Here is a 22,634-nt window from a genome sequence, read left to right as displayed (position 1 = left end):
GGTAAAGTGTCTCAACACAATGTTCATTAGAGGAAGATTTTCTCTTGTCAGAATGATAAAGTGGAAAAAAATTGTCGTATCTGTGGGTTGGGAATGTCCCCAACCAAAGGAGCCTGTCATCAGTGGGCAGCTCTTCTTTCAGCGGTTTACACCATAGCTCCACCTGAAAAATGAGGATTGAACATACAGCATTTCCACCACAGATGCCCTTTGCCAGCTTTTCTGGGCTTTTTTTGCTCCAGTCCTTTTGAGGCAGCGAGTGGGAACCTTGTATCCCCAGAGATGTATAGGCAGCCTTCCCCATTTGTCTCACTCCCCAATTCCAGAGGGCCACGGGATCACTGACCTGATGCTTTAGTTACAACCCAGCCATAGAAACAGAGGAAAATAAGTGACTGTTGGGATCCTGAGGGCACAGACAGCCTTCACATCCCTGACCAGCCTACCCTGGGGCATCCCAGCTGTGCTCCAGCTGGATTTCCCCAGCATAACCCTGCCCAAGCCTTCCCCCAGTGCCCAGGCAGCAGCAGCTGACCCTGGAGTCCACCATGGCACCCCCACGCTGAGGCTTTCTGAAGTGCCGGGGGATCCCCAATCTCTCATAAATGCCTGTGAAGCTTCTCCGCACACCTCTTGCATTTCACTCGCGTCTTAGTTGTTAGTCCCATTACGGAAAAAATAGCACGAATTAGAGCTTTAAATTGATCTCTACAGCAGCTAAGGGCCAGGGCCAGCCTCTTCCCAAAGAGCCAGGAGCCAAGGGCAGCTGCAGGGGAGCCCGAGGTATTGCCTCCCCAGCGGCGGGTGTGTGCAGAGGGGCAGTGATGGCAAATGGGCCCCATGGACAGGCCAGCCGTCATCGGGTGAAGACAAGGCAACCAGTCCGTCCCAAGGCCAAGCCAGGAAACCCAGCCAGCCATCCGGGCTCACGGCTGGGGCAGGCATGTGGGGATGTGGCGCAGGCCAGGGCAGGAGGCCCACCCAGGCCAGAGCTAAAATGGGGCACCCAGCCAGAGGGTACATGAGGTGCCCCGGGTGAGGCTGACCTGGGCCATGCAGGCTGGTTTCCACACACAGAGCCACGACAGTCAGTCACATCTGTAGTGGCAGAGGCCTCACGTCATGTAATTTCCTTGACAAAGTGACATACGTCCATCTTCTGGGCACATTATGGCTTGCTATACTTGTCCTTGATGAAGAATATTAATTACCAGCATCTCTTACAGACCAGTGGAGTTGTTTAGGATGAAATTTTCAATTGCCCTTATCCCTGACCTATTTCTGCCCCCACTTAAATTGTTTGTAAAATTCCCATCTACTTCAGCATTAAATCAGCTCAGAAAGTGGGAAACTGATTTGGTCTTACCCTGTGGTTTGAAACAAAGTTTCTTGTTCTTGTAAGCAGAGTAGGCCGCTATGGATCCAACAACTAATATTACAAAAGCGGTAATTACAGGAGATGTAACTCCAGCTATTAATCCTGAATCTGTGGAAAAAGGAAGAGGTTTTTGTCAGAGGCACTGAAATGGACTTGAGCATATTCTCTACTAAGGTGTGCTTTTTCCAAACTACAAGAATTGTTTGGTGAAACACTGGAAATTCATCAAATAGAATTAGCCGGAAGACTAGAAATTATGTTACATTACAGCTGGTATGAAAATGATGTCTTAAAGCCTGGTTTAGTATATGTACTACTTTTATAAGGTTAAAATTTTCTTACTATCTTATGATGATTGGAAACAAATTATAGAATAAATTATTTACTATACCTGTGTTTCCTCCATGATTGAAATGATGCTCCTCTTCTCCTGCAATAGAGGGTGAATTTTCATCAAGAAGTGTTTTTCATCTTGTCTTGAGAACAAGGTCTTTACTCGGCAAAGTGTGATTTCGTATAGAAGGTGAAAGGGGGCGGCTCGGCAGGACTGTGAGAGAGGAGCTCCCCTTTCAGTCTGACTGATAGCTGTGCGGGCCAGAGGTATAACTGCCCATCATCCTGATACTTCGTTTTTGGAGAACATTGTCTTCAAAAAACGGGATAATACTTAGCAGTCTACATCAAGCGAATTTTACAGGGAGTGGGGAGCCAGTGTGCTCTGGCTGTTCTCTACTCCCAGACAATCAGGTGATTTATCAACAATTTAAGTCAAGATCACAGGCTCGGTGCATCTACTTCCAGTTCTCAGCAGAAGCCCCTTGCTGTGGAACTGTCCTAGCTGAATTCAAAGACTGTCCTAGCTGAATTCTGGCATATGCCAGAACTCTACAAAATGTTTAGGAATATGTTTTAAGTTTTAGCTTCTGGCTCAAATTCATGGTTTGTGGAGAAGAATAATCAAAAATAGCAGAGTCTTGTCATATACCTTCAGTGACAAGCAGATTACCACTAAAGCAAAACCAGTCAGCTCCAAGTTACAAGTATTAGGGAGAAGCTGCAAGGAGGGTTGTCAAATACTACCTGTTACGTGTGGTGGTAAAGGCTTCCCATCAAGGAGATCTGAGTCATCAAAACCTCCTGCAAGATAAGGATTAGGATTTCTGTTGCGAAATTATCTGAACAATGATAACCCCTTCAGCTCCCTTTGTCTGGTCTTTTTGTAATGTTCTAGGGAGGGGTGAGGGACCTTTGAAATCTCAGCTTCGACACAGCGGATGTGTCAGGTGCCTTGCACTGCATGCTGACAGAATGCCACCTGTTCTGCATCTGTATTGGCACCTGTGCGATGTGCAGGCTTGGGCTCTCAGTAGCACAAATCCTAATGTAGTATCAACATCTCAAATCCCAGTGGTTCCTGGAGTAGGAATTCAGTGGGTCCTTTCCAGGAAAGACTCCAGAAGGACTCCAGAAGGACCTGTCTATGTCTCACCACTACAGTCACACCAGAAGTAAATATGGGATACATGGTGGTAGCTGGGATAGATGTGCCACTTCCACTTTATTTAAGTGGGTGCCTGGGACCACACTCAAAAGCCATACGGGCTTACATCCACCTCCCCAGTGCCACCTGTTGTATGCCCTGCAGCCATCTCAGTATGGATTTGAACATAGGCTTATCCACACCCTGTGGCTAGATGTCAAATTTGAACCTTAGCATCAGCGTATACATACCCAAAACGAAAAGGCAAACAAGATGTTAGTCTCATGCTACCCAGGAGTCAACGTCCCACATTTTGGGCAGACAGAAAAGCTTGATGATACCAAAACTAAAACTCAGAAAATCTTTCCAAACACTGGGTCAGGAACAGTGATTACAGAAGGGACATGGAAGGAAGGGATGATAAAAACTATTAATAAAGAAATAAGAGAGTAAACTACTCAAAATATCTGCTCTGAACAGCTCGTAGTGCTAGATTGTCTTAGGAGAAGATATGCTTACCAGAATTACTATAGCTTCCTGGTCGTGGTGGAAGAGGTGGGTATAAAGGTTTTCTTGAGATGTCACCTAATGGTAATTAATATTGTTAGATGGTTGGACAGGCAAAACTGAGAGCTGTAAATAAAGAGTGTGATAACCTGAGATTTTACACCTATTTCTAATTTATCCTCTGGTGAATTAAGAGAAGGACCTTGTCACTAGTTAAAAAAATCTAAAGCACTGTATCAACAAATAGCCAGCTACTAAAACTAATTAGAAGGAGAAAATGGAACAGTTTCAAAATTAAAATGAGAGAAGAATTCACGAAAATGTGGAAGGGAAATATTTAATGTATTTCTGGCAAGTGCTAACATTGTTTAATGCTGACAGCTGGGAAGCACAGTGTGTTACTGTAGGTGTCAGTGGTGCAGTTATGCAGAGCCGACAGAGGAGCTGGTGTTCTGGGCTGGGAAGGAAGCAACAGGTTATCTCTGCCTTCAGCAGGTATTAAGATCTGCAGATTAGTTTCATCAAACAGATGCTGAATTCATCTAATGCTTGATGAATTTTCTACTCTTGAGCAGTGCAAAATAAACTCAGACTTCAGCTTTGGTTTTTACAACTTGGTGCTGGTATTTGGCCTTAATTTTTGCAAAAGTTTTAGAAAGAGAAGCATTGGATAGAGCAGGAGATCTGATGACAAATAGCAGTTTCCAAACTGCACATACAGTGCTGGAGTGGCGAGAGCTGACTCAGGTCAAAACCTGCCAAAGTTAGATCTGCGTATGTAGAGTAGGTTCCCTCTTACTGTCTTTTCTCTAACCAGTTCAGTCACATACTTAACTGCTGTCATAGCCAGACAGTGAATTTAGCTCTGAATAAATCAAAGGTCACAGAAATAAGCAATACTTTCCCACCCTCTCCCTAAATCTTTCAGCTTCAATACATGCCAGATGCCCTTTTATTATGTTTTCTTCTTGCCTTGCTGCTAAATGTAATGCTTCTGTTTGTGAGTAACATTTAGGTTCTCATTCAGCAAATTATTTAGGTGTATGTTTAGCTTCAGTCGAGTTTAGGCTACTGCCGCCAATGGATTTTAGGTAGAGTCTTAAAGCTTTGCTGAATTAATTTTAATTATTAATTATTTTTAATTAACTTTGCCCAATTAATTCTACACAATAGAAGAAGAAAATTGTTCTGTTCCAGACCTATGTGTAACGAACTAAGACTCACCATGGCACAAAAGCAGAAAACTACTGATCCCATTATTCATTTCTATTATGATGCTGCACTTATTCAGCCTTCTCTAAGCATAAGACAATATATTCTATGGCACAGCTAGTGAAAAAATCATGTCTTCAGAACTATTGGTAATGAGGTACATTAATCCCATTATACCATGTATGAATGTCAATTAAGAACCTGAACTGAAAATGGGGCAAAGAAGTAAAAACTGAGGGAAACATCATTTGCCATCCTCTGAATGAAAAGGTGGGGTTTAGTGAAGATACTTAAGCTATTCGTTAATAATTTAATCAGCATACTAAACCCACCCTCTCATAAAAGTACCCATTAAAAACTCGGGGGAATGGAACAATTAGTATGGGCAGGAAGAAGTGACAGTGTAAACATGGGAGTTATAAACAAAATTAGATTCAGCTTTATAAATGGTTGGGCTCAATGATCTCAAAGGTCTTTTCCAACTTGAATGTTTCTATGAGTCTATGATTCTGTAAAGTGTGGGCTAACATGTCATTCAAACACAGGCATGACATGCCACAGGGGAACCTGGAAATGCAGAAAACCCTAGGAATGGGAAAAAATAATATAAAAGTTATGATTCTCTAAGACTGAAACATGAGTAAACCAGACTGCTGCAACTGGAGCCACAATTCAGGGGTTCTGGGCAATGGGCTGAGCAGTAATTTTTCTTTTGTGTAGCCTTGATTCAAGTGAAATTTTAGGCTTTGATTCAATACTACTTGCATTTTAGATAATTTGAGTGTACAACGACCTTTCTAGAGTACTTAACATCCTTGGTATACGTCTAAACACACTAAACAAAATGTGGTACAAAAATTCCCAAAGTCAAGAATTTCGTATGTCTACACAGCTCAGCACAGTACGGTGAATGCTTCCTGGGTCAGGTCTGGATGTTACGGAAATACGTGGAGGTTATAGCATGTTACAACAGCTTGACTGCCTCAAGCTTAAGCTATATCTTGTCCATCAGTGCTCATCTCTGAAACATTCCTTCCTGCATTTCTGATTTGGGATCAGCAGAGCTACAACAAGCTCATACCTCCTCTCTATCCACCGTTACCTCTGATTCCTAATCTTAGGCAGACTCAGTTTTGGTACCTGAAGAAACTTCTGCCATCACCTGTTGTCTTCAACCTTCTGCCAGAGGCCACCACCCTGAACCATCGCGGCTGAATGGGCAGTACCTTCTCTTCCCAGCCATGACTGCGGTAGCCTGGCATGGTAACGCCGACCGTAGCTGACTCCAGCTCACGGAGGCAGGCCAGCCTGCAAGCTCCCGTAGCTGGCAGCCAGACACAGCCCATCCTGCTGTCCCCGCTCTGCACGATGGCCTCTGGCAAAAGGGCTGCGTGTACCTGGGTTGTAATGACTCCCATTACTACAGTTCCTCCTACAGTCTAGAAATAGCTTTTCGCAAATTAGGCAGACTTCAGAAAAAGACTACGAAAAAAGCCAACCGTTGTATTTGAGAAAAGAAAAGAATACTCACCCCCACCGAGAGCATCTCCTAAATGCAGATCATTGTCTAAAAATTAAAAGGAGGAAGATGTAGAGAAGCGAGTTACACACAATTCTTGGTGGAAGTGAGATGTTAGTGTTATTAGAAAATGTACAACTGAATGTTTGACAAGCAACTTTTTCAGATCAATCCCACAAATTCAAATAAGGTATTACCCTTTTATGGAAAACCCTTACAGAATTTAGTATTTGCCCACACAATAATTGACAAATGATACAGTATTTTCTACTCAAAATAGGAAAGATTTGTTTCTGCTTTAAATAAGCTCAGAATAAATCTCATAATGCAATTAAGTTCAATACCTCTTTAATATATTTGCAAGTACATAAATAAAATTAGCTATGTTAAGATATTAAAATGTATCTGCTTTTTAAGCATACTTATTTATCAACATTTATGTCTGTTGTTAAAACTGGTGTATGCATGTTTGGCCCAGGTATAATTTGTTGAACTGCAAAAACAGAATACACATTTCCAGAACAAATACTGGGAAGTAATAAACCTACTTAGGGAGAGAGAATTGAATCAACTAATTTATGTGAGGGTCATGCTGACATAAAAATTTTTGCTTCAAGCGATCATACGCGCCTCTCTGAGGTTGGGTGACAGTCTGTTTTTCTTTGGCTGAGCTATAAATGTTTTAAAATATACTCAGACGTCTGCATGTGCGTGTTATGCAGGGAATCAACAGGCTATGACCATTCCCCCAGCGCTGTACACACGTCTTGCTGTACCCGGGATGGAATTTTCCATCCGATAACCAATTTGTCTGTGAGCTGCAGATGCATAAACAAGAGGAACTCCATTTCCAGTGTGCAGGTGTTGATATGAGTTACGTGGGTGATATTTTAGGGTGTGTGTGGAATGACGGTGAGCTCTGAAAGGTCACTGAGTAATAGGCATTACATCAGATGGTTGTCATGCCTCCAAGAATCCCTTGCTCTTTATAAATGTAGAGTGCTAGAATGAATCAGAAGAAAAGGGAAGGCGAAATCTACCTAAATTTTGATACCAATGCTTATTGCCACAGAAAATTAGATAGACACTCACTTAAATAAAAATTTTTTTCGTTGTGATTTTTTCAGAATTCCCAAAACCCAGGAAAAGCCATCCGAATGCGTCACTGTGCAGAACTCTGCCTTCTTGTGTTCTTTATATCCAGAGGGAGTGGGAAGCTGCTTTTGCACAGTATCTAGTCTCATGTGTGTAACAACTCAGAAATGCTTTGATGTCACCAGGAAAGCTGGCAGGAAAATAGTCAAATTCATACTACATGACTCAGTTTGTTCTCATCAAGTCAGCTGTTGATCCTGACTGTGGCTGGCCAGCAGAGAGTCGCATTTCAAAAATAACTTTACCTGTCAAATGTTAACACCTAAGAAGCAATAAATTGCAAGCCGGATTCAATTTATTATTGAGATGGAGAACTCAGGTAAAATGCAGGGTTCCGCTCTGCAAGGTCCACGCAGAGATTAGTTGCAGAAATGCTAAGGTTGATATGAATGAAACACAAATGGAAATGCATGTGTCTGTAGGGACCAGAAACAACAGCAGAGCCAAAGGTTAAAAGAACAGACAATAAAGGTCACCGTGTCCAGCAGTAAAATTGAGGAATGTGTTGTTTCTGTCAAAACCAGCAGGCTTGTGCTCCGATAAGACGACAGTACAGATGACTTGTCAGCAGAAGGAAAGCAGAAGGGCACTCTAAAACCAGAGGTTGCAGCATTATCAGCTATTCCACTGCTTCTCCTGTTTGCCCACCCAGAAAATAGACCGTAGACGTACTCTATGTACCCCAAACAAGCAAAACCAAACAGTGGGCAGCAGCCTGGCCTGGGGTTCAGAGATGCTGAAGCAAGCAAGATGATGAGGCAAAGGACCTCTCCATAATAGCTAATGACTCATAAAGGGTATAAAAGATCTGTACATGACCTAGTCTGTCATTTCTGATCAAGGACCACAGAGACAGGATAAGGACTCGGTAGCTGGCGTACCTTGTCCTGTGTTGCACGTGATGCTCACCAGACCAGCTAAGCATGCACATCTTGGTGCTCATGAGTACGTGGGTTTGAGCGTATGGCTGAATTAAATCAATGGCAGGATAAATGTGATAAATGGCTAAAATCAACTTATTTAGGGATTGTGTAAATAAACATCACATTCCATTAAATTTTGTGTTGAATTTTGTTATGCTGGATGGGAGGTGCCTACAGGAGAGCTTCAACCCAGGCAGAGGTGCATGGGAAGTGATGCCCAGAGGACATGACCTGTACAGCAATTGGCTTCAGCTGAACCAAAACCACCATCTCAGCCAGCCTCATTTCTCAGTGATACCGGCTGAAAGGGACACAGAGGAAACCCTGAGGTTAAGATGAAGCATCAGGCAGATGCTAGGACGTACTTTTGTATCGTCTTTCTGCACTTTCCAAATCCAGTAATTGATTTTTAACACTGATTTTTAAAGGTAGTTTTAATTGCTTTTAAACTCCCTGAAATCCTTTTCAGTGCTGAAGGAGATTCCAAAATGGTCTGGAAAACACGGAGTTCTTCATTCCCAAGAATTAGTGAAGTTGATTCAGGTAGGACAGATAATCACCTGATGGCCATAACTCTAACAGATTTAGGAGTCCCTGAAAATAATCAAATTCCTTTCACCTGACTGAGGCAGCTTCATGGTAGATATTGGCATCCCCAAGTTACTTTTACATGTGACTGAGGACAGAGTCTTTTAGGGCATGATTCAGGTAACCTACTTGAAATGTCTATATTAGGATGACTGTAAATCCACATTCAGTGTTATGACCTGTCCCTAGACGTGCTGATTTCTCTCCACAGACTTTAATGGAAGTCAGGACAGTTCGCTAAGTAGAGGGCAATGGCTCAGCAGTCCTTTACAACAGTCACCCCTGATCTAGGCAAACACAGGCCTTCTTTGCAAAATTGAAGTGGGAAGGAAGAATGCAGCCATTACACGATTTAGTAGCTACCACATTCGCAAAATGCTGCCTCTGTTTGTTCAAAGAGCAACCCAGAGAATCATATGGAAAATGTAACTGCTTTCATGTACCTGAAGACTTACTGCAATGTTTAGCCAGAAAAGGACTGAAAGTTGTTGTGTGGGCTGATGTTCTCCAGCATTTCCTGATTCAAGCATTTTGTTTGGTAGCCAGAATTTTCTTTCAGTATAGTTTAGGTGAAAAATGTCTCTATTACCATAAAATGTTCTGTCATAACTACATGTTATGTACATTTTGTTGTTGCTTGGGGTTTGGGTTTTTCAAGAGTAATGAGTGTTGATTGGAAATCGTCATTTGTCATCCTCAGGACTACAGCTAAAACCTTTTGGTTCTCTCCGTTTTTCAGAGCCTTTTTTCCTTTCTGGCACAGGTCACCGTAGCAATCAATTCTGCGTAATATTAAGTAAATATATGGGGAGAAGAAAGAATATCCAAATTCCTTCTGATTTTTTTCCAAGTCTTATCAGGCATCATGAATACTTATGCAGAAAGAAAAGATGGGGTAAAAAAAAGTAGAAGAACAGTTACCCATTTTTAGCAAGAGTTACCCATTGTTATACTCCCCAAGGAACCCAGTACAGGCTGGAAAAGTGTGAAGATCTTCAGGAAATAAAATGCCATCAGTGGCCAGTCATGCTCTAAAGCCTTACTGGAAGCAGTAAAGACATGTAATTGGTAATTGTCCAAAAAACGTTTACTTTACATACAGAAGACAGCTAGTATTCACACAATGAATGCAGCTGTGGGACATGAGCAAATGTGATAAAGAATCTCATGGGAGACAGTTTCTACATATCTAAAATCAATTACGACCCATTGTCTTCATTACTTACTCAGCACAGGCCTCGTTGGTCTTCTGATCACTGTAGGCTTCCTGGTAATTACGTCCTCTGTGGGACACAATGACATACCAATAAACAATAACAGCTTAAACTTTTTCAGCTTGCCTATCTGCAAGGTATCTACAAATCTGGGTTTTTACATTTTACTAGAGAGCGGCTTTCAATAAATCTTTACGTATCATGACAGAAGCTAAAAATGAAGTGTTGTGTTTTCAAAGCCAATTTTTTTTGTTTTAAAGACAATTTTAATTTTATGACAGAAACATTGAAATATAGCATTTCTCAATTCTGTATATCTTTAACTTAAGTACTAGCCACTTCATATTCCAGTCCTCAAGGAGAAGGACTTAAGATTTATTATTGGGTCTAAATGCCATGGTGAAATAAGAATAGGAGATTTACCCACCTGGGTGATCAAGAGCATCAGCTAAATCAAAATCACGTTGACCTAGAAGGAAGGTGACAGAAGGAAAGAGACTAAGTCAGTGGGCAGGTTTCCATGAACTCCAGATCTGAGGGCTCTGGACAAAGCCAGAACACTAGTAAGAGGCAAAAAAAAAATAAATCCACCCAAACAGGAGCAGGCACAGAGCAAGCTGTCAGCTCGTGTCCCTGCGCCGTGCGGTCCTGAATGGCCACACGAGACGCGCGCATTTAATTCAGAGAAGCTGTTCGTTCAGGTACCGCAAAGAGAAGCTGCTCTCTCACGTTACCCATATCCAGCTGCTGTGCAAACACGCCTTTGAAGGACACCGGTTGCCTGTTACGGGGCACAAGGGCTATCGCCAGGAGGCGGCTGAAAGTAGCATTCAGCACGGTACTTGCAAACTAGAATCATTAGGTGAGAATTTTTAATATCTTCATTATTGTTTTACTAGCTCAGCTTCAGAGAGCAGCTTTGTTGGCAACCTGCCTTGTGATCACATGTAACATGAATCATCTTGTTTTTAAAAAAAAATTCTTCCTGTAACGTGGCAGCAATAAAAGATATACAGGCATGTTTGTCTAATTTATTTTCCACTATACCTTAAAAATTCTGAAAGGGGAGAAAAGAACCTTCCTGTTGTGTGTTAGGTGACAATGATGGCAGTAAATGTCACAGCAGGGCAATTATGACCCTGACCTTTGATGTTAGCAGGTAAATAAAACTGGGAAATGTTTAAAATGTATAAACTGAAGCGCATGGCTTTGAACTGAATGAACACCATTATTCATGTGAGTTTTACTTTCCACTCTCTACAATCTGCCACCTTCCTTTTAATACACATCCTTCATGAAACATCTCTTTGAAGAGTATGTACTCATTAGTTTTCATCCAGACGGAAACTTCACCGTCCTTGTGTTTGCACACCAAATACAAGATCAGCCTGCGCAAACCCGCAAAAAGTCACGACGTGCCATGGCTTCCCTAAGTAGAAAAGTTTTACTGTGCTCTATTGAGTGAGCCTCTTGATCTGCGTCTGTTTATCATCACATCTAAAAGGCTTAATACCTAACTCTTCGATGGAGTGATTTTCTTGTGATGTCTTGAACACTTCACAGTGAGAAAGGCTTCATTGTTCAAGCAGGGAAACTGAGGAAGAGAGAGAGGCTGTCAGAGGTTCTCCAGCACGACAGCGTGCTGGGTTCAGCTCTGCCCTCTCTTCTTGACAGGTGCTGTCTGTCTTCACGGCATTCTTCACATTAATCACTATTCCTGAATAATACCTCTTGCCTGTGTCAAAGAGCTCCTGGGAAGATTAATTATCGGTGGTAGAACACTGTGTGATCCTCAAATAACAATCAGCACACGAGCATAAAGTAGAAATGTTTTGATTCCCGTGAGGATTTTCACATAAGTCTGTGAACTTAATTAGAGCTGGTGTCTGATGGAAAAGATAAAACAAGGCTGGAATGCAAAATAGTGAATGGCTACTTAAGCAAAACTGTCCATATAAAATATTATAACAAACCTGAGTTTGGAAAGGAAAAGTGGCTAACGGCTTTCCCAGTAATGTTATCAGAGTAGCATTTTATCTTTTATCATTTAAACTGATCTTAGAGTGTCACCTCATCTGACCATCTCTCCTTCCCCTGCCCTGGCTGCTCAGCCAACCTTGTCAGGTCCAGTAACCTTCAGATTGGGTCCTTAGATGGATGATGTTCCAAAACCCTGACAGTCTTTTTTTTATATATGAATCCATTAAATACATAAATACATAAAATTGACACGTGGCTTCCTCAGGAGATATTCCCTGCCAGAGCCCTGAGGGCACCACCAGGCCCTGCCCGCGGGCTGTCACAGCCGTGACGCTGCCCAGCCACGGCATGAGTTGATCCCGATGCAGACCCCTCCCCTCAGGCTGACATCCTGGCATTGCCTCGACTTATATGGTCAGATCATATTTTTCTGAAGCATTTCTTCAGTGCCAGCAATAACGAGCAACTTAGATTTGACTGTCCTTTGACTTTGTCCTCTGGATAAATCTTCGTTCTTGTTTGGCGTCCTGAGTGCTGAAGGAGGCTGTCTGACCTGAGCCCTGCTGCTGCAGGATACTGCCAGCAGGGATTAAACCATTGCTTGTCGGAGTGAGTCACCAGAAATAATTTTGTAACACTGAAGAGCTGTAGCCCAAAACAGCTCCTTTCTTACAGGTCCCGACATGCAGGAACTAATGTTACAGAAAGCAGCTACCGAGGTCCTAATGCTCTAAGGGGAACGTGAAAAAATCGTCTTGTGAAGGAAGACTCTGGAAAACTTCCGGGTATAATATTTCTTTGAAGTTAGGAAAAAAAGCAAAAATAGAAGGAAGAGTCTAATCAAAAGAGGTTCTGAAATTCAAACAAGATAATGCAGATGCTTCCAGTTGCCTGAGAACCAAAGCAAAACAGCAGACTGAAACAGTTACTAACATCTGCCCTTCTCTGACGTTTCCCTCTCCTGTTGTATGTCTGCTCTGTTCTTGAAAAGATGGGAAAAGACAAGAGGTGTTGCTTTGAGACACCAAGGGAGAAATGGAAGACAACTAGAGAAACTTGAAGAAGAGAAAAAAGAAGCCTGAAAATCCACTGCAGAAATTATTCAGATTTACTTTTTTAAAATTATTTCTGATGATAAAGCAAATAATAAAACAAACAGACACCAACACAGAATGACTGATTGTGAGTAAGACAGGAATCTACATTGAAATCTCCTTGGCTGTGTGAATATAAACCTTGACAGATGGGCAGATTGTATGTGGACATCTGTGCAGCATGGTAAATGATATTCCAGCAAACCAAAAGAGTGCTTGGACTTCCATCCCGACTTTCTCCAATAATAACGTCAAATGACTGCAAGGAGTAAGATTTTGTGGAGCAGAATTTTAAATGCTCATTACCATTTCTGAAACTGCACCTAGACATTTTAAGAATCTAATTTGGGAGGATAACAGATGGTTAAATATCTGAACAGCCCAGATTTCATCTGCAAAATGGTGGGTCTAAAAACAAAAACGCATTAAGAGAGTCAGACAGTGTTTAGCTCAATAGGAACTGCAGTCACTTCAGGGAACTCTGAAGATAAATGACAAAAGAAACAAATTAGTCAAGCTTCTTCACAGAACAGACTGAAAGAAATTAGTTTTCCACATATAAAAATCGCCTCTTTTGGGACCAGCTTCCATAATAGAAACAGATGGAAATATATTGATGAAAACGAGAATGAAAGAAATATTAGTGGAGAGAAAACAGGTTTGTTCCTTTAGGGTTTTTTATTTGGCTGATTTTGCATGTATGTGGTTTTTGTTGAGTTTGTTTGGGTTTTTTTGTTGTTGTTGTTTGATGGGGTTTTTTTTAACCTGGATAAAGTATGAAGATATTTAGCTGTGCAGGAGGTATTATCTCAGAGTTACTACTGTTATTCCTGCTTTGGGCTAGTATGCTATTTCTTAGCATCACTTCTAGCCTTTCTTCTGGGAGTATCCCTGGTTTTACATAGAAATAAAATTGTTGTAATACTGTGTTTTGTTGGGTTGTCTACAATGATTCATAACAGAGAATTTGAGAAAGCTTGTAAGCTCCTGCTTGACACCACAGAACCGTCCTTATCTGCAAATGAGAAAATGCCAAGCTAAGAAAGCAAGCCTTCCAGATGGATATACAGTTTGTATCATGAAAGGACCTATTTTAATGATGTTTATACTAGCTGCTCAAACACAATGAACTACACTAACAGCAGGACTTTTGCTGGCACTGCCAGCCTTATTTGGGATGTAATTCCCTCATCTCCACCCAATACATGTAGCTGTGCCAGTAAAAACCTGAAGCGTAGACCTGGCCTACATAGCTAACAGCAGACTTCTCTGTAGCAGCCAAGCAGGGGAGAATGGACTCCATAAAGCCAAGCAGCAAAACATAGTAGCTTAAATGTCAAAGTTGCTACGTTTATTTTTACAGGTGTGATTCTTCCAAGTAGGACATTTGCTTTCACTGATGCCCATGATTTCTATAAGTCTTTTTTAATATCATGTGTGGAAGGCTGGTGATATAAAAAGGTTGTTAGGCCACTTGCTCTCTTATGGGGACTGTTATGGTTGCTGTTTGCCGCAGAGATACTGAGCCAGCTTTTACTAAGTTCCCTTGAATATAAGACACATCCTGCTGAAGCATCACGGAGCTGAGGTCATCTTACCCCACCAAGGCAGTGCCTTGCAAAGTGGTGTCCTCAGGCACAGGCGCTTTTCATGTTCACAAACTTTTGCCCATTTTAGTTTTCTGAAAATGTGACCAAAATATCCAGTCACTAAAATAGAGAAAGCAGCACCTTTTGCCTGTGGTTGAATTTGTGACCTGAATGTTAACTGGATCCATCACCCTTTAGCTGTGTAGCTGATTGATCACAAGGGTCTGAGGTCCCACACTTTTTGAGAAGGATTTACAAGGAACAAGGCTGGATTCTGCAGGTGGCTGTTGCCTGTTCGTCATTACGACTGTAGTCAGAAGTTTTCTGACAAAAGGGTACCATGGCACCAGTCTGCAGTTTTTAATCTCCATAAGCAGTCTCACTCCTGCACTGGATCCACATGGACAGAGCTTGTGGCCATTAAAATGACGCATATTTAAATAAGACAACATGAACATTGCTAAGTGAGAGTCGGGTTATGCGCAAAAGAAATTAACTTCTCGGGCATTTAATATGCATTGTCTAACACTAAAAATGAAGCTGAGATCCACGAGAAAATGTGTTTGTATGTGTGTATACAAGTGCATGGATATACACCTTAAATGCATACATGCACTTGTGTGTTAGATAAATCCCTTTGTCATTAATATGATTAAATTAATGGGCTTTGAGTGCATTGCTAGCAGCCATATGATTGGGATGAGATTACCTGTGTTACAAATAAATTAGAAGCAACTGACTGAGAAATGCGAGCTAGATAGAAAGGGAAAATAAGGTGATTTTACTTTATTTAAAAACAAGAACAAAAATTATTTCTTCAGTGCAATTAAATAAGAATTGTTTTGTGAATACAATGAGCTTAAAACATGACGCTGGCAGAGACTGAGAAAGAAGTGGGTGACTCACAAACGAGAACAAAAATTTTCTAAAAAGGAATGGTATGTTACCCAAATCACTCCTGGGACCCATTTTACATTCTTTTTAGCTGCAATGGTTGTTCTTTGTATAGATCACTTCTGATTACTACACAATTGTGAGACATATTTCCCCTGTAATGAGAAAATAGGATGTATTCTCCCAGGTATGTGATTCAGAACATACCCGTTTACTGGTCCAACTTTATTCAGGAAGCAATTACGTTTGTTTAAAGGAAATTACTCACGTAGGAAAAGCTGTGGGAGAGCATAAAAGTTTACACCCCAGAGTGGACACTTTGGACAAAATCTCAATGAATGGATACTATTTCTTTGATGTAATACCCTCATGATCCGTATTTCCTGTTGAGGTTACTGTAGCTTTTTTTTCCACCATGGCCATTTCATTCCATAAACAACAATTGTCACTACAACCCCTTGATGTTGAGGTGGAAAATGAGTATGCTTTAAAATCTGTAATTAAGGTCTAAGTTCCAGTCTACAGACCACAGCATATGGACCTGATTATTGGTTTCACGTTTTCTGCTGGGCCACTTCTGTTTATAGTTTGAATTCAAGGGAAATGAAAAGGTCTCTCTCACTTATTCATACGAGAACACATTTAAATAATTACCAGCAAATAAGATGCACTAATAAAGCAAGAATGGCAGTACTGCTTTAGGTCTGTGCAGCATGGTCTCATCAAACATGAAAGAAAATCTTCTAGTCCTACGGTGTTTGCTTTACTGCGGACAAACAACAGCTGTTCAAAGGTAGCTGCCATTCTTTACGATGTGATATGCCCGGCATACATAAAATAAAACGTATATAATTTTCTATATTTTGCTCCAGAGTGAGTGCAGAAGAAGCTGCTCTGTGCTGTAAAACTGCAGGCAGAGCAAAAGAGTTGGGACCTCCGAGGAAGCAGCACCATGTGTCTGCGCATCTCACTGAAACTCAGATTTTCAGCTTTGTGTCACAAGGAAGCAGAGCTCATGCCATGGCAGGGCGGCTGTTCAGCCAAAGCTTCTCTCTGTCCCTGTGCGGTTCGTGAAGCTGTCAGCCATTTTCAGCCGTTTGGTCTGAGACTGTCACGCTTAATGATGGTCACGTTACGTGAGAATTACACGAGTAGAAAGGCTCAAACAAGAGACCTGTATGAGTGTTCCTACTGAAACCCTGTAGCGTGGCACAAGCAACAGCTTTGCTGGGCTCTCGGAGCGACCACTCACTGCCTAAGTACCAGCTGGCTAATCCACACTTCAGAGACAGTTTAGTGACAACAGAGGGAGCTGAAAGTAATGTGGCAGGTCAGGGAGATGCCAGACTTTATTATTTTTGTTGCTTATAGAGTGTCTTTTAATGTTCCTCCTCCCACCTTCATCCCAAGTACACTGGCAAAACACATGCAAACTACCTGTAGCTCTTCGATATGGATAGCACAGATCTCAGCAGTGCTATTCTGTAACTTAACACTGAGTCGAATTTGTTTCAGAAATCCTGTTGCATAACTAATCCTGTGCCCCCTGAAGTCACAGCAGCCCATCAGCATAATTATTTATATTGCTTCCAAGGGGGTCAGTAGTACTGCCAAGTCAAAGTAGACGATCAGGGTGTTTTGTACACATTTTTTGCTTGTGTGTTTAAGAGGCAAGAGAGCAAAGAAGCAAGACCGCAAAGAAGCAAGACCTGCGTCTTCTCTATGTCATGCCATTAAGAACGCATTTTCTAGAAAAGAATGTTGCCAGAAAGAGCTTCTGGACATCAGTAAGCAGGTTTGTTCAGCAACAAAGTCTTTGCAGAGTCTCAGAAGCCACCTCTCATCTCATTTGGACTAAAGGGAGCAATTAGGCTCCCTTCACAGAGCTGAAGAAGCCTCTGCACGTGCCGCTGGAGCGCACAGAGAAGCCTCTCTAAATGACCCTGGGCAAAGGGTGATGAAGTATCAGTTGGTAACTGAACTTCAAAAGCAGGGGACTCAGAAGAGGATCTGGCAGCTTAGCCTTCAGAGGGAACAGAAATCAGGAGTCTCGGCATGCAGAATGCACTGCAAATCTGGGTTGGATTTCTGACCAAAGAGCCAGCCTTCTTTTTGTTACCATTATACTCAGGAAAGAAAATGGTCGATATGATCGTTGTGAATAGAAATATCTGGCTCATATCTCAATTTCTGCTCCTCGCAGATGGCAACCTGCAAGGTAGAGTTGCAGTTTTGATGCTATGTAGATTGTGATCCAGGAGGCTTTGCTGCTGTTAACTCAGGGCTGTTCCTGGTGTGGAGTGTATGAGCCTGGTTCCTCCACCACTGATGTTGTAAGACCTGGGGTGTAAGGAAGGACTTTGCTTTAATTTGTCTGCTAATCTCAGTACCCACTCTGGCCTCTGTTTTCATTTAATCTGTTGCCCTTTGACAATATATTGCTGTGATTTAGCTTTTTAAATAAATTCCTCAGGAATGATAAAATGCATTGATGGCTGGCAAAGCTTATACAGCGAAAGTGGGACTGTTATATTATCACAACCTGTTTCAAGCCCTTTCTTTCAACTGGGGTGGCCTATTTGCCTTCATGAGTTACTGTACTACAGATCAGATTTTAGATAGTGTTTTCCCATAACACTCACATATGTCAGCCCTCATGTGGAAACAAAGGCAGACTCTGATCAAAACAATCTGGATGTCTCTCCTCCTAACCATGAGGCAAAACGCCACAGAAAGCCATATTTTTATTGATTTTTAATCTTGAAAGAATTGTGATACTTATTTGTTTATTTATTACCCTCAATGGAATGGAAAGGGATTGACAATTGCTGATGCAAATGAGAGAAAAATACATACTGAAAACAGTTCGGGCACTGCTATCAGGCTTGCAATGCGGCAGTAACGTTTGAGAAGTGAACCCGAGAAGCTGAGTAACCACACCAGTTGTTAGCTCTTCCCAAGCTCTGATGTTGAAATATCTCTGCTGTTGTTAGTGTTTCAACCAGTTCAGGTATGTCTGTTTATCAGACTGCAATCACACCCTTGGACGGTAGCACTGGCATGCCTACGGATGATAGCAGCTCTGGTAATTGGGAGTGAAATAGTTTTGGCGCCCAGCAACCAGAGCATTCATTGTCTGCTGTGTCCCTGCTGATACTGCGAGCACTTCAGCAAGTACGCAGGGACCTCACACGGAGCGACTGAGAGGACTGGAGCTTGATGGAGCAGTATAGGAAAAACAGGGCTGTGTTTTTCATTTCTCCCATTCTTTTAATTCCAGTGAAAACTACATTATTCATAAAACTAAGTCACTTAAGAGTCTCAAATCCAAACAGGTCTGTAATTTTCTCCCCATCAAGTGCCTGGCTAATTAACCGAGAATACAACTAGTTTTGAGTCAACATCTTTGTAAGCCTTAGCTGGACAGCGGTACATGGTTTGCTGGCTAGCAAGAAATGCTGTTCCCTTTACCTGCATAGCATGCAATGCCTGATGGAGTAAACGTAATGTGTCTGAAACATCATCAACCTTTGCACTGTCTTTGTTACTGACTAAATATGTAATCTATCAGTTGACCTTAAAGACGGTGGATATACAGATTCTATCTCTGCTGGGAGTCTGAGGAGCATTTCTGAGCAGTCGGGTCTGAGTGACAGTCTGCTTTCCAGCTCCGTATAGGAGAGAGCCCTCAGGTTGCGCTGCTTCCCCACTGCAGGTACACACACAGGTGTCCAGCCCAAATGGGACGTGCAGCATGTTTCAAAACTGAGGTGTGTGATCCAAGTGGGACCTACAATATGTTTCAAACAGGGGCATGATCTCAGTTACTGGGGGACCAGGACCTAAGCTATGTCTTACCGCACCCTAACTGGGCCATGCAGACACAGCCAAAGCTGAATTACCACAGGTCAGATGGGCTGCAGTAACCAACGTGGAATGTTAGCATGAACTTCAGTGGAAGAAGTTTCTACGAAGGTTCTTTCATTTGGGTTGGACTAAAAAGCACTCAGACAGAGTTGTTGCAGGTCAGCTTATATGGGAGACCTCATGTAACCTGCCTAAGCTTGGAACTAACAAAAGCCAAAGAGTGTAGATAGAAGTATGGAAGACCGCAGGGAGCATGTAAGCTTCTGAACTGTATCAGGTCTCACTCCCTTGTGCAATGTGGTCCTTGGTTATGCCATGCTTCTGCGAGATGTGTCCATCAAGGCAGCCTAGCCAATGGACAGAGGATAGCCAGACATAAAGGAAGCACTTGCATAGTGATGTGATCTGGCCTGGCTGTGGTGGCACAGTAGTTTCTAGAAGCTATCACAAATGGTTACAGCTTAGATAAGAATTAAGGCTGCATGTAAAAAAAGTGAATCATGCCATCGACATTCCTATCATAAGAACTTAGACCAGGTTTTCACCAGCAAGGCCAAGCCTTTCAAAAAACATGTTGATGTGGCACTTCAGGACATGGTTTAGTGGGCATGGTGGTGTTGGGTAGACAGTTGGACTTGATGAACTTAGAGGTCTTTTTCAGCCTAATGATTCTATGATTCTATGATATCATGTCTTGATTAGGACTGAGAAATGGTTCCTGTAAATGTCCCCTGAAACATGGTAAATACTTTGATGATAAAATTCAGTGGCTGTTTCCATAGCCTTAGAATAATTAATTTTGCTTTTCAAAGTGGATTAAATAGTTTCCACAGTCATAAGACCATGCCCAAAGCCCAGAGCAGCTTTCAGCAATGACTTCTTCCCTAAAGCAGGGCCTGAACTGGCTCTAAATTAGCACATGTGTAAAGCAAGAGCAGTTGGGCTGACTATCCTTGTAATTAAAGTGACAGAGTGTATGGAAATTGGCTTGCCCATGCTCAGGTTGTTTGAACAGAAATATTCATCAGAAGAGGGTTCTCCAGAACAAGAAAGTCTGCATGCCAGTGATGCAGAGACCATGTGAATCATCGCTGTTCACAACACGCTACTGGGCAGGCCAGCACAGTCCTACTGCTCTCTGCTGTTTCTGTGCCACGTTACTTACTGAAGACCTCTAAGTAATTCCTCATTTGTTAAAACGGAACTATGGCACTAATTTAAGGCAAAGTTTTTCGCCGCCTATCACTGCAAGATCTCCTAGGGAATCCCCTGAAATCGGGGGTGGTGGGAGGATGAGCAGCAGCAGCCATTTTGGAACTAGAGGTTAATGATTGATTTCTTCAGTCAAACACTACAAGGTTTTGCAGTAATGTTAATATATAAAAAATAAAAGGTTACAAAGGTTACGCTACATGTAAGATGCACATGAGGATGATCCTATTTGGTTGGAGATCAAAAAGTTTTACAGAATTTTTTGCTAAAAGAAATTTATGTTTGAAAATAGAAAAAGCGACTCAATGTGAAAGGACTATGTTTTCCCAACTGCTATTCATGTGTCAAAAAATATGTACAAAATGTATTCAATGCTCATTAACCCTGCATGAAAAAAAAAGTATGCTTGTGTGTGGATTTTACATATTCAGGAATGTGTTGGTTAAGGTTAATAAATTATTAATTTGTAATTATTAAAGCATGAGCACCAATATGAAAACAGAAGCATCTTTAAACTGAATCAGAATTTGTTTTTACAATAGAATGATATGTTTCAAAAGATCAATAACCAAGAAAAGCTCTAAAAACATGAAGTTAGTATTTGACTAAGGATCTCTTTGGAAACTTTTAAGTTCCCGTGGAAGCTCTCATTTTACAAGTCGATTTTCAAGCCCAAGCTTGTGAATAATTTTAGAGGAGCAACACTAAAGAGAAAATAAGAAATTACAACAAATTCCAACTAGCATTGCTGCTGTGAGCAATCATTCAAAAGATAAATATCTCTTTAGAAACTGCAGAAGTACTTATCTAAGCACTCTTGAATGCTTCTCATGAAGCAGTAGCAACAAAAATAACGCCAGCAAGCATTTCTAGATAAACAAGCATATTTTTTTAGGGGTTGGGGGTTAGGCTTTTTGTTTGTTTGTTTGTTTGTTTCATTTTTAATAATCACGCCCTAGAAATAAACCAAGGCAAAGGTCACTTACCTCTTACATGGACTAGAAGAAAGCCAAGGCACAGAAGGAGGATGCTTCTGAATTTCCCCATGGTCTTCTATCAGTGCCTTGATTGCACTGGTTGGTTTTTTCCAAGTGATAATGGTAGATGTTGCAACTGCAGTGCTGCGGTTTGAGGGAGACGCTTGGAATCAGCGGCTCCGTCCGAAGAGTTCTCTTACCATCGCACTCAGGCAGGGCAGAAGAGAGAGAAGTCACTAAAAACCTCTTCTAGTACGAGACAAGTAACAAAAGCAAACAACCCCGCTACGGCCACGCCGTGAGCAGCACCGTAGGTGCCACGCGCCCTCTAAGAAATCTATTTATCGCCCAGGCAGGGAGCGTGGAGAGCTGGGGAACCAGCAGCAGCACCCAATGAGGAGGGAGCCAGCGCGCTCTGAACCCACCTCCTTCCCGGAGGGAAAGCCAACCTGTTTGACATCCTCGCCTTCAAAGCAGGGTGTGGTGCTGCGGGAGCTCAAGTAGGTTGTGAGAGGAGACCGGCCTCCTCTGAAGCGCACTTGGAAAAAAAATCTCACAGATATACTCTGCCCTCAGCGCGCTGCTTCCCTGCTTTTTGGCTGAGCAGTAACTGCTGATAAAGGCAATCCTGTCGGAGTCCTAACCGCTAACTCGAGCCGCTGCTTTAGGGAAGTGGAGGCCAAGAGTCTGCTTTGCAGAAGACCTGGGAATTGTCTACAGAGGAGTGACAAACCCCCCTGATTTTATGAACTTAAAATGTGCTGTTGCTCTACTGAAGTGAAGCATGCTCAGCCCCCCCGCTGACACTTATCTTCACAAGGTAAATAAATGTTGTCTGTCACGATTTTTTCCACTGATCTAGACATAATTTTAAACATAAATATCCATGCATATCCTACACGGACAGAGATCTCAGAAAGTGCTGAACCTGAGAACACAAAGCTTTGCAAAAATGAACAAAAATTCATTCATCCGTACACGAACATACTTTAAAATCACTGATGTGATTTAAATCCAGTTTTGTCATAGCTTCTTTCTAGCAAAC

At 42.0% G+C, this 22,634-nt stretch overlaps 1 protein-coding gene across 1 annotated transcript; it reads right to left on the bottom strand.

Annotated features, from left to right (window-relative positions):
* Window positions 1–1,331: 1,331 nt before the first annotated feature.
* On the bottom strand, window positions 1,332–11,312 carry XG (Xg glycoprotein (Xg blood group)). Its single transcript, XM_086481974.1, has 8 exons — window positions 11,224–11,312; window positions 10,404–10,474; window positions 9,989–10,045; window positions 6,109–6,144; window positions 3,378–3,443; window positions 2,459–2,515; window positions 1,770–1,808; window positions 1,332–1,486 (listed from the first exon to the last, which is right to left on the bottom strand). Exons 1-8 carry the CDS (start codon window positions 11,310–11,312, stop codon window positions 1,332–1,334), a joined length of 570 nt encoding a protein of 189 aa, XP_086338100.1.
* Between the last annotated feature and the right edge of the window lie 11,322 nt (window positions 11,313–22,634).

This window comes from Leptosomus discolor, chromosome 1, assembly GCF_034619465.1.
Source record: "Leptosomus discolor isolate bLepDis1 chromosome 1, bLepDis1.hap2, whole genome shotgun sequence".
NCBI classification, from domain to species: Eukaryota; Metazoa; Chordata; class Aves; order Leptosomiformes; family Leptosomidae; genus Leptosomus; species Leptosomus discolor.
Note: the sequence above shows the minus strand (reverse complement) of the source record. Positions and strands in the feature narration are given on the sequence as shown.